This window comes from Macrobrachium rosenbergii, chromosome 26, assembly GCF_040412425.1.
Source record: "Macrobrachium rosenbergii isolate ZJJX-2024 chromosome 26, ASM4041242v1, whole genome shotgun sequence".
NCBI classification, from domain to species: Eukaryota; Metazoa; Arthropoda; class Malacostraca; order Decapoda; family Palaemonidae; genus Macrobrachium; species Macrobrachium rosenbergii.
Window position 1 is genome coordinate 26,989,941 of NC_089766.1, and position 18,837 is coordinate 27,008,777.

General features: G+C 37.0%; 1 protein-coding gene across 3 annotated transcripts in view; it reads right to left on the reverse strand.

Annotated features, from left to right (window-relative positions):
• The window catches only part of beta'COP (coatomer subunit beta'), a 195,063-nt gene that overhangs the window by 5,034 nt on the left and 171,192 nt on the right, over positions 1–18,837 (reverse strand). The window contains exons 18-19 of one of the 3 annotated variants that reach the window (XM_067128418.1): positions 17,835–18,656; positions 2,201–2,416 (exon numbers count right to left, since the gene is read on the reverse strand). In XM_067128418.1, the coding sequence (XP_066984519.1) occupies positions 2,201–2,416; positions 17,835–18,656 (1,038 nt within the window). Of the gene's footprint in view, positions 1–1,756; positions 2,417–17,834; positions 18,657–18,837 lie in introns of all 3 variants that reach the window. The other 2 variants (XM_067128417.1, XM_067128419.1) reach the window with 2 other exon arrangements.

The window sequence follows — 18,837 nt, forward strand, 5'->3', positions numbered from 1 at the left end:
TTCAGTTTTCTTTATTATATTCTGCAAAAAAAAATTGTTGAAAACTTCAGCATCATGGGAATAACTAGGTATCTACCACCCTCATAAACAAAACATGCAGTACCACCACCTGTTAAGTCACAAACCAATTAAAACAGACTAAAGCAATATCACTGCAAAAACTCTGTAATCAAGGTGAATAAAAAGAAAAAAATGCTAAAAATCTTTAACCCTTAAACTCTACTATGCTATCAAGATTTTCTGATAACTGAAAACCACCAAAATTCTTATTCATTAACATAACTGCATATGCAGTCTAATTTTTCTACTCTCCTGAGTTTCTTTCATACTATATATATATATATATATATATATATATATATATATATATATATATATATATATATATATATATATATATATATATATATATATATATACATACATATATACATACATATACATACATACATACATACATACATACATACATACATACATACATACATACATACATACATACATACATACATATATACATACATATATACATACATATATATATATATATATATATATATATATATATATATATATATATATATATATATATATATATATATATATATATATATATATATTATCTCTCACAAACTACAAGAAAGAAAAGTGCAAACCTAAGAGGCCAAGGTGAATTTCTGCCGAAAACCAAATTTTAAACGAATTTCAGGGACAACTTAAACAACTTTGTTAGTTATACGTTAAATGGCTATCTTTGGTTTCCACGAAAAATTCTTACTCCTGAACTGGGAAGAGAACATTAGTAAATTAGTAGGCCACAGCTAATACAAAAAGCGTAACTAAAATGCCAAAGACAAACAAAATGTTAAAAGATCAGCAAGAAATTCAGAGCAGAATTTTTCTTTGTAACCATCCATAACTATTAAATACCTAAGAACAAGGCGAAAGACAAATACAGAAATGTTATGAGAAATTACATTGGGAGCAACAATCTAGAAAGCAAAATTAAAATTATAAAATAGCAAAAAAACTAGTAACATAAATGCTGGAAAGGTAGATACACATATAAACCTCCATAAAATATTTCTAAAAAATAAAATGCTTCAAGCAGGTGTGTGTTAAATATGTAACTGAAAAACAAGCTGGGTCCTGTAAATTCTGCTTCAACTCATTCACTCTAACTTGGTCTAACCTCAACAATAATACATATTGCACTTCAAATTGTCTCACTGCAAAATAAATAAAAGGAATACCTTGTATTTGTAAATTGTCCAAAATAAGAGAAAAATTCAAGGAATAACCTGTATTTGTGAATTAGCAAAAATAAAAGGAAACTATTTACATAAATCAAAATATAAGCAAATATAAACACATAATAAATGGGGTTCCCAGACAACTCATTGAAAATGTTATGGGACATTTTTACAAAAAAATAAAAAATAAAAAGGAAAAACTCAAGTGTCATAAAAGTAAAACTCTCAGTCTTTCTCCACAAACTAAAAAAAATGACAAGAATATTGTCTGTTACGATTTCAAATTGGTTATTAATCTCTTAATACAGCAGTCTATAAAGGAAAGGGATCTCTCTTTTTTTAATACAAAACATGGCATTAGTATTTAAACATTTACTGAAGGTGCCATCTAAACTTTCATGAGGACTTGCATAAAAGCCATTTCGAGTAGATGCCCAAGTAATGCACACCATAATCACCAAATCTATGTCATTCCTCATTTGGTAACCGACGCTGAACTTTACCTACAAAAGGATTGCGTTGGTCTTTTGGGGTATCTCTCTTAGGATCGGTGGAACAGTGCTCAAAATGATGCCATGATGATATAGAATCAAGTTCCAAAAGAGGCTTTCCAGAGCCTAAAAATGGGTTGGTTGAAGGCTCAAGGACAGGCCCAGCTAATTCTGGGGGACTATCAGTTAATTCAAGAAGAGATGCAGCAGTTTCTCTCGAGTCAACAGCTAATTCAGGAGGTACTAAGTCCGTTTTTAAATCAACTGCAAGGTTATATCGAGGAGAAAATGCTTTAGCTGGTTGTGCAACTAATCCCATAAGTGGTGGTTCACATCCAAATGGGGTCATGTTAGGAATAAAAGTGGCAGCATCAGACTTTGCAGAAACTGTTTCTGATTTGCAAGTAGTAATGCCAGGTTCCTCAGAAGGGAAGTCAAGCACTGAGATAATTTTACCACCATGAGCTGTTTCTTTTTCAAATCCTGAAGAAGGTTCAGCTGGGCAATGTGCGAATGATGGCAAGCTCTTGATTAAACCTGGAGTAACCAGTTCCTTTGTTTCACTAATGTCAACTAAGGGGGTCCCTACTTGGGGAGAGTCGTGAATTTTCTTCTCCAAGTGGAATTCAAGGGAAACATCTTCAAAACAGTCCAAAAATTGATCTCGGGGATCTACAAACAGGATAAATATTATCAGCAATACATCTACAAATGATTAAATTACCAAAATAGCCAGTAATCAACGTTAATATCTCGTTTGTACATGTAAACCCATCATCTAAAGAGAGAAAGCACCCAACCTTACAAGGTTTAAGTTCCCTTCTGTAAAGAATAAATGAAACAACAAACACTAAAAAAACAGATATCTGAGTATTTAAGTATTTAGAGAAAACATGTTACGACAAAACTAGCTCTGAAGACATCTATCCGTATTTCCGTAAAATAAGTCATAAAAATATCTACCAGTAATATTTATTTTAATGTAGTGCAAGTTTCATTACATGAGTCATTTCCATTTATATTACAGTACTGAACCTCTCCCTTTCAAAATCTTCAATATGATTCTTATCCTCCAACAATCTTATATCAACAGGTTTCAAACAGTTGTAACAAGGTGATTTTTTTTTTACTTTTTGAGCATAGAAATGCTAAGAACTATTTAAACAATGATTCTAACCATACCAGACAAAAATGTAAGCATACTACATATACCATCAGCAGCACATATTACCTGAATAGATCATTAACAGTAGAATGGGAAAAACGTAGGAGGAAATACTGAAGCAATGTTAAAGTACTACAGGCTGAAAATCTGAATATGAATGAAGTGAAGTGACTGTCAGGGGTGATAAGTTCAGCTTACCAAAAGCCTCAAACCAATACCAAATCTCAAGACTTGGTCCTAAAACATCCATAATACTCATAGTATATCTGTCAACTTTGTCACTATCTACTTGTCCCTTCTATTATTCAAAAGAAAATTTTGCCTTCTACATTATTAAATTAAATTTTTTTATTACTTTGTTATTCTAATGCTCAGCTAGTTTTCTCCTGTCCCAATAGTTCTAGTTTTGCTTTGTTTTTTATACAGTATCTTGAGCCATTTGATAAAAATAATGCTATCAACTGACAATTCAGAAATTAAAAAAACTGTCGAGTAATGATTCATAACTAATTCAAGCAACTCTTTAACTTTGTTTGTAATTGACTTGAAATGTACCCCAAAAGCAGTAAACCATGTGAAAATTCATCTCAAACAGAACATCACTTTAATTCTAATGTCAAAATTCATTCTATTACACTTCAACCACTTGGCGTCAACACAGACTTAATTATCTTGTTACCTAGCTTTATACTTCCGACTTCTTGACTTTAATATAAATTTTCAAAATAAAATCTATTTTTTGCATACTTATCTACATTAAAGATAGCTTATATCTCCTAACCTATTGGCTAAGAGATGTAAACTATCTTTATCTTTACCCATATGTAAAATTCATCTCAAATAATACATTTTACAAACAATTCTCAAATTGCAAATAACACCCACCTAGCTTTAATTACAAAGCTCTTGACAAGGATCCTTGACCAAAGATTTTGAAATCATACTACAATATAAGGTTGCAGTTTAATGAGTAATTAAGTTGTAAAATATGGTAAATTTAATAAGTACTACATTAAATTTCTCTAAAAATTCTTCTCTACCACCACAATATGACAAAGTTTACCACCTCTCCAATTTACTACTGCCAATAACCAATATGTTAACATTCCTTTTCAACAACTGCTCACAATAAATAACAGCACCATCATACTCTCATTCTTCAGTAATCATTTTAAAATACAAATCTTCTGATCACTTCTGAAAGTCATCCTTCACTCATCCCACACCTCCCTATTCCTATGAACAGGGCCATTCATACAAAAATCTGCAAATCTCTTACTCACTAATAACACAGTTATTCAACACTTACTCATAACAAGCCACTCAGTGGTCAGTGCTATTCAAGGTATCTACAAAAATTCTCCCATTCTCAAAATACCGTAGTCATGTACTACCTTTCATTAATTTCTTCAGTCTCTCAAATTACCATTCAGCTCTTAGCCTAAATTGGAAACCACATACTGGTTTTTTGAACCTCACTAATCAAGGGTACATTATCTGAATCCCTTATAAGTTATTACTGTAAGAAACGGCTCACACCAAGAACATTTTTTATAATATTTCACCCTCAATAACGTTAGAAATACATTCTGCAAACTAATGCTCTCTTTACATACTTCACTGGCATTTCACTTCCATGTTCCACTAAATAGTACCAGCTAATTCTGAACTAACAGCCCTCTGGAGTCATAAATTTATGTTCAGTGGTCTGGTTAAACTACTGGTTACAATAATGGCTCTTCCAATATAATAAAACTAAAGGGATATATTTGCATGTCAGTAATAAGGGTTCTTTGTAGCCTTTTGAGCCCCAGGTATCAAACTCTCAACACATCAAAATGAATATTTCAAACTGAACACTATCTTCTTCCACCAATCCACCTGACCATGTCCTTGCTTGACAGTAAAATCTAAACAACTTTCAGCTACCTAAACTCAAAATTTATGTACCTGCCATTTTCACTTTTTATTTTTTCATTTTCATTTATTCCCTATTTACTCTTCTCAATTAGTTGTCAACATTTTTTTTTATCTTTTTCACTCCAACTTCTCCCTTTCTCTCATCACAAGCTATGAATCAGTCCTACATATTTGAAATTTGATGAAATGATCTAGTTGAACTTGATAGTAACTATTCCATACTGTATAGCTACTTCTTAATGTATCAGTAAAAGATTCAGTAAATAACATAAGTTATGGGAAAGCAAATCAAAATTATTGAACAGATTTAAGAGGCTAAGAGAAGTTTAGGAATGCAGGAGGATAGAGAGTAAAAAATTTAACATTACAGTACATGGACTCGAGATAGGAACACAGGCATCGCAAGTGTTTTCAATAAAATAGGACCAATTAGCTAATCAAGTCTATCACCAAGTTAAGACCTTAAACTATGTGCCTGTCAACATCACCCCATTCGTAAGTCCTGAAATTATTGATATACTGTTTGTAAAAAATTACACTATTCTATTGCTCTACTTTTTTTCTTGCATTGCTAACCTTAACCTATCTCATTTAAAGTACTTTATATATCATACATTTGACATCACTACCTAAATTCTTCACAGTTCTGATGTTTGGAGTATTCTTATTTATTTCTTTCTTACCCTTCTTCCAATATTATGCATTTCTGATCAATTTTTTGTCAGAAAAGATTAAAGCAAATTCTTTCATTTCTTTCCAAAGAGTAATGACATTACCACATGGAATGTAAGGCTTAAATTTATATCAACTCCATTCACTTAATTTTAAAAAACAGTTTAAACAAACCAATGAATTACATTCTTAGCTTTTGCATGGCTTGTCAGAGGGGCTTGTTTGTAAGAATGTGAATAATTACAGCTCCGTAAAATCTTAATGAGTGGGAACCTGAAAAATGTTCTTACAAAATTTCTTTAAGGGATTTATGTCTGATATTTTTACTTCCCAATAATCTAAATTCTGGTATTCACAGCACTGATACTACACACCTTGTATTTGAAGTCATATTATTAAGTGGTTTAATAAGACCATAAAGCATACTTCTTATCATACAGCATACGCGAGCTGAAGTAATTTGTTGCTGGCAACTCCTACAATATATCTAGAATACTAAAGTTTAAATGCCAGTTATAATTAACACACAGCCAATAATGAAATATGCACAAAAACAAGCCTTACTATGGTTAGCTACTCCCAAGATGTTTATCCTAGGAAGTGTCTTAACCTCTATTCTAATACTCTAAATTGTAATTTTATAAAAGATCTCTCATTTTAATGAAATATCCAATACCTTCCCTCAATCGTTGTAGATTATTGCAACAACAATGCGAGAGAGGATGTTAAAACACTGAGGGTATGTCTAGTCCCACACTATCAAAGCACCTACAAATCACTTACATGTCTAGAGAGAGAGAGAGAGAGAGAGAGAGAGAGAGAGAGAGAGAGAGAGAGAGAGAGAGAGAGAGAGAGAGAGAGAGAGAGAGAGAGAGAGAGAGAGAGAGAGAGAGAGAGAGAGAGAGAGAGAGAGAGAGAGAGAGAGAGAGAGAGAGAGAGAGAGAGAGAGAGAGAGAGAGAGAGACTTCATTTCAAAATCAATGGCCCTAATTTGAATCTTACAACATAAAAGGTTTTAATGTAACTGGTAAAAAACAACTATGCTCAATATTCTCTCCAACTTCATTCTGGCTTTGCATTACTCCAAAGGAAGCAGTAACTGTTTCCTGCACTTCATAAAAACCCATTCTCTGAAGTAAATGGCAATGGGCAAAAATTGCTATTTCTTTTGATCACAGGGTCTTTTTGTTCTCTAGCATGACTGACCAAAAGAATTTTTCTTGAATTAGGGGTGAATACTGGGGGAAGAAAAGTAAACTATAAAGTCAATGATGTGGCTACAAAGAATCTTAGTACTGCTTAAGGCCATGATCCTGTCTTATGCTTAGATTTTCATTTCTACTGAAAAAACTCCCAATTAAGTACTCCACTGCAAATTATGGGTATCATTTTCTTTGCTGTATCCCTCTCTAATGAAGATGCTTTAAAAGTTCATTATTTCGGTAATCATACAGACTAAAGATCTTGGTGGCTAATAAGCTGAAATCCAAAGAAAAAGAAATCAATTTCAGTTAAGAAGATGGAACACCTTTATATGGCAATTCAAAACCCTAGTTTTTGTAGTGTTCTTCTTTAAAACTAGGCATTAAAAAAAAAATGTGAAAATTTGTATAGTGTAGAAAAAGTAACAATTTAAAGGTAGAGCTACTGTCAAAACCACAGCCAAGCTAAATAATAACTAAAGACAGTAAAGCTAAAAATCAACAGCACAGCAGCTCCAAAAGAAACTCAGGTATCCCAAAAATTAATGTTATTAAGGCAATCACTGTACCTAATCTTAAGAACCTGATTACATGAAGCATAATTTTATACAGGAAAAATTGTGGCAAAAATTTCTATATGAAAACCAGCATCATAGATTATTACAGGTTTTTAATATAAAAAGCAAACTACTTTGAAAATGCCAAAAATTACGTCCAAAAAATGAAAAAAGGTTCCTTTTGATTAGCTCATGATGTGCCCTCAGAAAAGTTGCCTTATCTTGCTAAACTGGGCTTGCCTGTCATTTTGGTTAAATCTGCTAACCCGAGAACATACATTTCTTATAGGAAAATAGCTAATACAAATTTGATCATACAAGCACAGTTATAGAAATTAAGTGATTTTCGAGGCTTAAAATATGTAATCAAACAACCGCAAAGTCACTGCAGCTTTCAATAGCATTCGAAGAGGATGGAGTTATATGTCTATTGTGATATCAACTACTGTAATCCTTTTTCCCATGAATTTACCTAACAAGAAATGCAGAGTTTTTATAAAAAAAAACTGTCATCATCATGAAGAATTTTATGTCAGCTTTTCTTTTTATGGGGCCAGATCTCAAATGTTTCTCTCCACTCTTCTTTATTTTGTGCTCTTCCTGCTTCAATTTGTCCTGCTGCTCCCATACTGAATGCTTTTCTGACTTAACTGTTCTTTATCCCTTCTCATCACTTGTCCAGTCCACCTCACCTCAATCTGTGACATTTCTATTTTCCAGCAGCTGGACATATATCCAAAAGAAAGTCAGCGTAAAAAAAAAATACTTGGAGTATGATGCAAGCCAAGACCAGAATCTTCCAATAATGAGAGGAATTTTCCACTGAATTACTTCCTAGCAGAGTTTAATCCTGATTTTTATAATAAGGCCCAATTCCACTCAAAATTCTTTGATTACCTTATCTTGCAAGATTTACTGTACTTCCAAATGATTATTTCTTCATTTTACATTAATGGTACACTGTTGTCTTGTCCATAAATCTGCAGCCTGGAATATTATTGCTTGAAGTAGTGGTTAAGCTTTTCAAGAAAGCACCCTGTACAACTTGCTTTACATACCATTAGCAACTCCATTCTGTTGGGGTGACACAATGTCACACTGCCATGTCTTTCATTAATTTTGCCATGACTTCTGAATGATTTCTTGATACTTTTACTTGTGCAAGCGCTCATACAATCAACATAATACACGCTGCAATTTTACTTGACAGCATCATATACTACTGTCTTAGTTTTTTACTTGTAATACTGCTTAAGTCTATAAAAGAAAAAACCAACTGGAACCACTTTCAAAGACAACTCGAAGCACTTCTGAGACAATTCTTAACTCTTTTCAAGACAACTGCTGCCATATTTAGCAAATTTTGTGCCAAGATTTGGTAGAAGTTTACACTGACATCTGGTGGAACTTGTGCCAAGATCTGGTGGGCTTTTGAAGTGGGATTCAACACAAAAGTAAGCCAAATTATGTTTCTGGATGAGTATATATACTGAGGACCTTGCTTCCTGGGATCTATTTCTTTCGGTAAACATCTTAACTAACTCACTTTGTCTCCTTTGTTTATCGTTCATTCGTTATTTTCTTCTCTCTCTATCACATTATTCTACATATTGGCATTAAATTCTGCAAAAGCTGAAATATCTCTGGGGAATGATTTACACTGATGTTTGATAATTTAGAACTACAGTTCTAGATGAAAATCTCGATAAAAAGGATACATACACCTGTCAATTTACCAAATATGCCCTGAAATAAGTGATTAGTTAATTTGGTAAACCAGTACTGTTTAAAGGAGAAACCTAAAAATTCCAGAGACAAGTTCATTGCTACAAACAATGCATTCATTAAAAATCCAGTTTAAGTTAAATGTCAAGTGCTGTAGTGTATCAAATTATAAGCTTGACCAGCAAAGCTGAATTCAGTTAAAAAAAAACTGGGTTCACTAAAGCAATATCTCCCCTCAAATTACTTAAAAGAATTAGGCCTTTCAATCCATTAAAATTTTCTGAAAGCAATAAATCATCTTTCTCAAATCTGGCTAAAGGCAAGGAACATAGGATATACTGCATTTGTATAATACAGTATAACAATAAGAATTTCTCAAACACTGAAATTGCTTCAGACTTTATACCTCAAACTGCAGGGCCAACATCACATCAAGAGCACATAATAAAGCAGGATATGTTACCAAAGGCAATCCACAACTTTTGTAAAAACTAAGCAAATTCAAAATACAGTACTGTACTTCATCTTGTAACTTGAGTGAAACTAAGTACAGTCCGACCTCGAAAATGTGGCACCCTTGGGACCAGGTCACTGCCAGACCACATATTCCGGATTTTAGAAATTACCCCTATGTAAACAGTCTTGCCAGCTCATTCCACATATATATAGTGCTGTTATCAAAAGTAGAACAAAGCTTATGAATAATCAATGTCATTCGTAAGGTTAGTTCCTTAGCAAAGTTCTGGCCTGCTCCACAAGCATCTCTGGAAATGCTTAGTGAGAGAGAGAGCTATTGGCCTGGTTAGGTTGTTACACAGGCCAGATATCCATTTGCAAAAGTAAATTACTGTAATATAGTTGTATTAAGAATAATGATAATTTTAGTAAATCTGTATTCAACTATATTTTATGCATTATGTCATTTATCGTATATTAATTTATGTGCACAGCAAACATGTGCCATTTGCATTCTGCTAATGTTTACAATCTTAAAATCATCAGCTGATTGCATTTTATCGATATCATCACAGCCATTAGTTGCTAAATGAAATGCATTTTGGAGATTTGTTTTATACATACATTATTAAAGCAGAGTTCAAAAATGCAACTTACTTTATTTATAATGCAGTAAATTAAATGAAGTAAAGCTGTGATTTTGCAGTGTCGGATGTTGCTTTTGGCTCTTCCGAAACATTTTGTGGCCTGCACATTATTCTTTTCTTCAGCCACAGCTACAACCATAAATTTACTGGCATACAGTAATTTCTTGACATGTTCCTCTACGTATTGAGTGAAAGATGAATAATGATTTTATTCTTATTTATGGAAGTCACTGTTGAAAATCAGAAAATTTTTAACAAGTCGACAACTGTAACACAACCGTTAATAAACGTGTTAGTTTTACGGTAACTGACATCAGCAAAAGGCTGTTTCTCGATTGATTGTTTATGTCAGTACTTGCTGGTGTTTATGCCAATGTCTTGCATGCAGTAGTAAGTGGTTGTTAATTATAAGAAATATTGATGAATTCTTAGACAAGTCACAATGTTGGTAAGCCTGATTTAATGTATGAAGATTTGCACTTAACCTAATGAACTTTGGCTTCTACACCTATTTATTTCTTAAAAGCTAACTTGGATGTAATATGCATTATCAGTGTTATCTACCAAAACCGAGACAGGCATATAAAGCCTAGCATACTGAAAATACATCTTGCACTATGCACAATGTATATGATGAAATCATGTTTTTGGACAAAATTTAAATGATCGCATGATACACGAGATCGCGGAAGATACATGAGTATATACACAAATTACAGTTCTCTTGTATGCTGTACATTTTTTAGTTTTACAGAATGTTTTCGCTGGAAATGAACTGTGCGTGTGTATATTTAAGGAGCAAGCTTCAGTTCCGATATAAAAAAAATTCCAAAAACTGAAACGTGGTGCCGCCCTCGTAGCCGTTCAAGGACTAACAGCGGCTGGTTCAAAAATATCCCAGACCATGGGAGTTCCCAGACCACGGAATGCCGGATTTTTGGGGTCAGACTGTACCATACGCTTCAAGGTTTTGAGTAATGGCCATGACCTGGTCTGAATTTCCATTTAATGATTACTGATAGAATAGAAATTCTAATAAAATTTATTTTCTAAATACTTGCCACTCTAGTATGACAGCTGTAATTCCTTTGTCAGGCGGGAGGACAATAAGTGTGTGAAAACTAAACAATGAATAGGATTGTTTGGTTTTAACTGTCTACTGACCCATTCTTTTCAGGTGATTCAAGCGTCTACTGTTACCATTCAGTTTTTTCTCCTTCCATGAGTGGGGAGGTTGGGGGTGGTACAGAGAGGAAGTGTTTAAAAAAATAAATTCTATTATAAAAATTTTTATTCTTTAAATGAATCTAACCTATTATGATAGCTGATTTGCACATTGAACAAAAGGTGTTGGGGGAAAGGCACAAGGACAAATAATTATAACCCACAAGGAAACAAGAAAATTCCACAAGAAATAAGACGCTTCTTATCTAATGATTAAAAATCATCTGCTTGTACTATTACCAGCGGAGGACTAATTCATTAAGCTGCAAGAACCTCTGAAAGATGCTGGAGGCTCCTTGCAAGGAATACCACTCTCATTTTGATGAAAGTGAGACAAAAGGCCTTGTGCCTAGGCCAGCAGAGCAGAGATATTAAATGAATGAGGGCTCTATCTATCTAAAAACAGACACCTTTATATTCCCCCCAAAATTTCCTAAGTAAATAGCTACCCTAATCATTTTGGATACAAGTTCCCGTCATAACCAAGGGCAAACACGTTCTGCATGATATGTACCAAATCCCTATATACTGCAAATAGTGCAAGGCAAATATGTAATTACATCTCAGGGCTGCATGACAATAAGCAAGACTGGAAAGTGAAGGTACTATTCACTGGTCTAACCTTGTGAAACTTATATACCTTTAGGAGTGAAAGAAAGAGCGGTCTAGATTAATGAGTGCTTCCTTGACCAGGTTCTCCAACAGAGGCCAAGGTAGTTTTCCCATCTGTCAATCTGGTGTAGAACCGTCTGAGGTTCCTAGTCCTTTGCCCTTAGAGACCACACTGTGACTGGACATGGGGAGGATTACCAATCAAGGAAGACAGACTGGGAACACAAAATAATCATGAAAGAGCCCAACACTTGATAAACATGCATTCTTTGCCCAAGAGAAGGGTAAAAAGGAGAGGACTGTTCCTTGTGAAGTAAAGCCCACATTGCAGGAGAAGGCTTGGAGTTCAATAACTAAAAAAGTTTTAATCATCAAATCTTTTAGGAAGGCTGAGTTTAGGGGTTTATATGGAGGCATACTTAAATACTTCAGCATTACATTACGTCCCAGCCCAGTGGTTTGATTGGAGATTAAGGAATCTAGACTTAAGGAACTGAGGGCTTCCTTAATGTCCAGCTTAACAGAGAGATCTATACCAAAACACCTTAATATGGATGCTAACGTAGCGCAGTAACCCATGAGCACGAACTGACAAATCTATAGTGAAGTGTAAATGAGTCAAGAACTTCATTACGTTATTACAGAGGTGTGGGTGCATGAAATTTTGGAAAAGCACCAAGCTCTAAGGACTGACCACTGTCTCTCGTACAGTGCATTAATCGATTGCCTTCTGGAATCAATGATGGTTCCGCACTCCTTTAGAAACCCCTTGTTTACATGAAATAACTGAGTCAGCTGAAGCATGGGGAGGTTCTGGTGACACTCATGCACCCATCCAGGGTGCATGGTGAGATCCCTCCTTAGCGGGAAGGGTCTCAGGCAGTCTGTCAGCTGAGGAGAAAATTTTTGAATCATTCCCTGTGTGGCTACCAGTCACCAATGTCATGCATAAATACAGTTAACCAGAATTGTCAGAACCATCTAAAAGAAGCTAAGGATGGAAAATATAAAGGTTCAGATAAAACCAGTCCAACAGCATGTGTCTACTGCTCAAGCTTTCAGATCTTGAATTGGCAGACAAAAGTAGAATCTTGTGGCAAAGAAATCTACAAGGGGAGTACCCTCAACTCCTATCTACCTGCAGACTTGTGGATGCAGAATCCATTCCAAGGACAGAACTTGATCCTCCCTGCTCAGCTGAACAGCCAAAATACTCATTTCCTGCCACAATTAAACAAAAGGACATGTTCCTTCCTTTGCCCAGGAGAAAATGTAACTTGATCAGGTACAAAACTCTTGAGTTTGTGCCTCTTAACTGTTTGGTAAGCCAGTTCTTGCCCTATACTAGTTCTTCCGATGCTAAAAGGATCTTCTACACTGTAAGCACCTCCAGTTGCTTCAAGTGTAGCTCGTTATTCCTCCACAGACCAAACCTGATATATCTGCCAGCTGCATCCACATCTCAACCTTCATTCAACATGTCCGAATACAACACGAGGTCTGAGCTCTTCAACAGGAGGGAGGTACCTTATAAACAATGATGAGTTCAATGACTCTAAATCCATGGAGACCAGAATTACACGAAAACTGGTTGATTTCCTATTCCGTCGATTCTTCAGAAAGAACTGGATTGGTCTCATTCTTAAACTGGTTCCAGTTTCTCTATGGATGCTATTTGTCTCAGCAGAGACAGCCATTTGGAAAATTTATCAATATTCACCACAGACTTACTAATAAAGGAGACTGGCTTTTCCCTTCAGGCTTCTGCTTGGCTGTCTGCTAGACTCAAGACATTTCTCTAGAAAGAGAAGCAACCAGAGAGCCCACTTGCCCAACTGGGACAGGATCTTGTAAAAACTTGGGAAGAACCAAAAAGCGGAAATTAGCATCCGGCATGGCTACCAACTGGATCCAGTCTTCCTCTGGGTCACCACTAAAACCAAACTCGTCACCCCCAGAGTAAATGGAGTCAGGCAAACAACGAAGGTTTGCTCTGAAGCAATCAGTGTTGGCCTCTATCCCCCTGAAGCATCGATACCATAAACAGGCAATCGTAGAAGCCATGAGATGACTTTGCAACAAATTCCATTGTCCCTTGCAAAAAATCTGCATCTCACTGCAAGATCTGGAGCTTCTTTTATTGTAGGAAGGGCACTTTGCACAACATAAAATGTAGGTTATTGCTGTGGTTAAGGGTGCTTAATGCTTAAACATCTGTGAGTGACAAAACAACTTCCTGGGCTCTACTTCTCCACCTCCTGCACAATACTGTCCAAAGCCAAAAAATGGACGGGTGTCATACAAAGAGACTGAAGTATAGTGACAAATACATATAACTGTTCTCAACACTCAACCTTATTATGTAAATAAGCGCAAAGACTCCCCAAGGGAGTCAAAACAATTTCTATCCAAGCAGAGAACTCCATGTTAGCACTCTTCCACATCAATGAAGTGGAGGCCAACACCTATACCGAAGGAGTCTGAAGCACCAACAATGTGGCAGCCAGTGCCCAATGAGGCGACCAGCGCCAATGCTGCAAGTGTCTTGAGGAGCTGACAATGTGGCAGCTGGCACTATGCAGAAAGCACCTGAAGCACTGAATATGAGGCAGCTAATGCCGAAAGTGTCTGAAGTGCCAACAATGGGGTAGCTGGCGTTAACATCAGTTAACACCTGAGGAGACGCTGGTGCTAATACCCGGTCAAGGTCTGAGGAGATGCTGGAGCAAATGCCAAAAGTGTCTGAAGTGCTGACGAAGTGGCGGCTAGCGCTAAAGCCTGGTTAACGCCCAGAGATGCTAGTGCTAACAGTGAAAGAGTCTGAAGAGCAGACGATGTGGCAGGCAATGCCTGAGGAGACGCTGGTGCCTGAGTGCACTAACGTTGAAAGCATCTGAAAAGCAGACAACGAAAAACCTGGCTGAGGAGAAGTCCAACCTCTGTGTTACTGAAACAGAAGCAGTCAAAAGGTGCAGGTTCAAAGCCTGTTCAGGGAAGCAAGCGAGTGTCGACTCTGTAAAGGAGACCTAGAGCAGCACAGTGCCAAAGGGAACAGCGATCTAGAATAAGCAGACCAATTAGGTTTGTACACTCAATCCATGATGTGCAAATAAACCTCCCACGTCAGACTAATGAAATGGAAACGAACTGGCAGACCCAAATGTCTGGGGGACCAATAAGGAGAATGAGTGCCTGAAAAGCTGACTACAATACCTACAATTCTTCAGCATCAGAGCCCAATCAGACACCTAAGGCTCATCAGAGAGAAATACTGGGAAGCAGAGGTGGAGGCAGCAGAACCACCTGCTCCCTCCCAGAGAAGAAGTGAGTTTCAATTCCCCAAAAATTACTTCAATTTGAAAGCAAAAACATGCTCCATACCAGAGCAATGGTTGGTGCTGTCTTGTGCCCAGTTGTCAAAGGACCATCTGCACAAGGAACAGAAGGTTCCTGACCATTCACACCATCCTGTGCTGACACTGAGGTAACAGGTGGCAAAGTCAAAATGATGAAGGAGCTGATATAAAAAAAAAACTTAGTTAAGGGGAAGATAATCCAGTCTGCTCTACTCCTGAGACAGCAGCAATCAAAGAAGGATCAGCTTGTCTAACAGGCAAATATGCCAATCCTCGGCACTGAAGAGGCAACCAAGAGCGTCTAAAAGAGCCTCAAGAATACCTCGAATCCTGCCTCAGTGACTAAAAAGCAGCCTGAAGCATCCACGATGTTGAACATGAAGAAAATGGCTAGAATGTTCAGGAGTAGCCAGAGCCAACAAAGAAGGGACCCAAGACCAGAAGCATGATGCCTGAGATGAGAACAGGAACTATGATTAAGTGTTCAGACCTTGTGTGTCCTCAACAGAGGACGTGAGACACAACGGGGAGAATAAAACAAACTCCTACTTCTCTGGCTTGTGCGAGAAAATAGTGCTGTCTTACAAGGCGTCTCAAGTGAATGAGAACGCCTGAGAAAGGTTGGAGATTGTGGAGAACAAATGCAATCATAAACCCGATCACAGCTACTTGCACGACTCCCTCACGTCAGACAAATAATGTGAAGATGAACCAGCAAGGCCAACCCCCCTGGGAGACCAAAAAAAGAAAGCAAGTGTCTGGCACCAAGAGAAAGCTTTGTGCTAGGGAAGTGTTCAGTGTCAGGTGAGCACCTGCTGCCAAGCAAGCGGCTGATGTCAGGCAAGCACCCGCTGCCAAGCAAGTGTCCAATGTCAGCCAAACTACTAGAAGCTGGGTGAACTCCTGAAGCCAGGCAAATGCCCATAACCAAGCAAGCACCTGAAACCAGGCTAGTACCTAAAAAACCAAGCAAGCACCAGTGCCCACCTGGAGGACTTGATATTTTCTTGGAGGAGAGCACCTCCAAGCCAATGCCAGACCCTCTTGCAAAGGAGGACCATCGCAATATCCCAGATAGGAATTGCTAGGAGTACATGGCCTCCTGCAAGGCCTATGGGATACTAAATCAGATATCGAGTGAGTGCACTTATCATTACCTAGTGTATCTACCTCCTGCCTAGTCAAACTTCGCTTGATCTTGCTGAGCTTATCCTTTGGTGACCGGGCACCAACCTATACGCGACACTGAATAGGTTGGCCAGAGGAAGACAACAACAGGCACAAACCGCTTCCACTTCTGGACATACCTCACTTCTCTGCACCTCTAACAGCAAATGGAGCGTCACAGGGCATGGCTAAGGTATGGCTAACAGGGAGGGAGAGTGCTAACACTTCCTCTGCTGCAAGGGGGGGAACCCAAAAAAGGACAACTAAATTTGACCTGCAAAACAGCAAATGTCGAGGAGGTTATCTCTATAAACTTCATACGTAGCCCTAAGACTAGCTACAACGGCTTCTAATTTGCCAAACATCATATCCTTAACAATATGGGGAGCTTTGAGAGAAGAAAATTTTGAAGGAGAAGCATTGCTAGGAAAACAGGGAGAATGGGAAGAGCTGCTGCCTGACACGTTGTGAAAAGAAGAGAAACTCTTCACTCCTAACCTCATTTCCCATCCTTGTGTTAGAAGAAGCTTTTTTTCTGTCTTTTCCTGTTCTTATCTCCTTCTCACATTTGCTTATACTTTAAATAAACATTCATTACTTCATCTAACCAAACAATACCCCGATCACAGTGATCGTTAAAAGAACAATACTTGTTCCTATATCTAACACTTACATCGTGACCGTTGTAAAATGAAAAGTAAAGTCTGGTATACACCCTCTTACCTTACAGACTTGAAACTATTTCGTTATCCTCTTTGGATGGCAACCTAAATAATGACAAAACCAGGGTAAACATCACTTAATACAACCTTGTGGGCCAACAACAGCGAAAAATCTGAATGGTAAACAATACACACTTGAATTACCCAAAAGGGATGGGTCAATACACAGTTAAAACTAAATGATCCCATTAATTTTTAAGTTTTCACACTATCATCCTCCTGCTTGACGCAGGAATTACAGCTACCACAATAGAGAAGTTTTCATTTCAAAAATTAAACTACTGCATTTCTTGTCACTCAAGCAAACTGAAGACACTCAAAAGCTTTCCTAGTTCATCATAAATCCATTTGTCATACACACCATTATCATCAGCTGTGTGACCTTACAATGAAATTCAAATATTCTGAATACATCACTAATAAATTTCCTTCCCCATGCAACAATATCTCAAACACCTGGACTCTACTTCCTTCTAAACTTATGTAACAAGGCAAAACAGTAAGCCTACCAATTACCCATCCTCAGTGTTTGGTGCTCTATTATCTCACCAAATGAAGCTTCAGTGTACTCATCCCAGCTAATATTGAACTCAACAGATCGCAAGACAAAAATTTACAAGACAAGCCTCAGTAGATCGCAAAACGTCCAACCCAAAATTTGTTACCTATCACAGTCTTTTGCTCCAAACCCCAGTCTTCTGCTTCATCTTCATCCCAGTCTAAGAACTTTCTTGTTGAACCTAGGGACGATACTACAGCAGCCTCTCCTACTGCTGCTACTGTTAAAGGTGCTCCAGATTCAGGGTTGGCTTCATCTTCTAAACCTAAAATATCCTCTTCATCAAGCTGCACATTTGGTTTTAATGTATCTTTTTCATGCTCTTCCTGTGCACACACTAAGGGAGAATCAGATTCCAGCAGATTCTCATCACTTTCCCAATCTTTTACCCCAGAGTCCTCCAACTTCTTTATGGATGGCTTACTGTCAAGAAGATTTTCTTCACTATCCCAGTCTTTCATCTCAGGATCTTCTCGAGATTTGGCAGAAGGATTTTGATCAAAAAGATTTTCTTCACCATCCCAATCCTTCAACCCAGGATCTAATACCATTTTAGACGAATTATCTTCAATGAAATCATCGTCACTGTCCCAAGGCTTTTCTCCTAATCCATGCATTTCTTTTTCAGGAATTTCACTCAAGATTTTGACATCACTCTCTGCTTCTGCCGTTTGTTCTATTATGTTCTTTTCAAGAGGAGCAATGACTTGGGTTACTTTGTCTGCACCCAAATCACTGTCAACCTCTAAGCTTTCCTGAGTGGGAATAGTGGGGAGAGTGCTAGCACTTGACAGGTTCTGCCAATCCACTTCAGTTTCTGATACTTCATTTCTGTTACCCAAGGGCTCATCAAAAAAGGGTGCCTCTTTTTCCTTAAATCCCTTGAAGCCTGTATCTTCCAATCCTTTGACGCCTGTTTCACCAATCACTAAAAACAAGGTATATCAAAATAAAACAACTGAAAATCAAAATTATATACAACAACAACATGATGGCATCTGCTGTCATACGCCCTTTTGAAAATAATATACTGATGCTGGAATAAAAATGAAGCACTATGAATAATTCTTAACAGAGTATCAAGAGAAAAAGAGCAATGAGCAGTATAT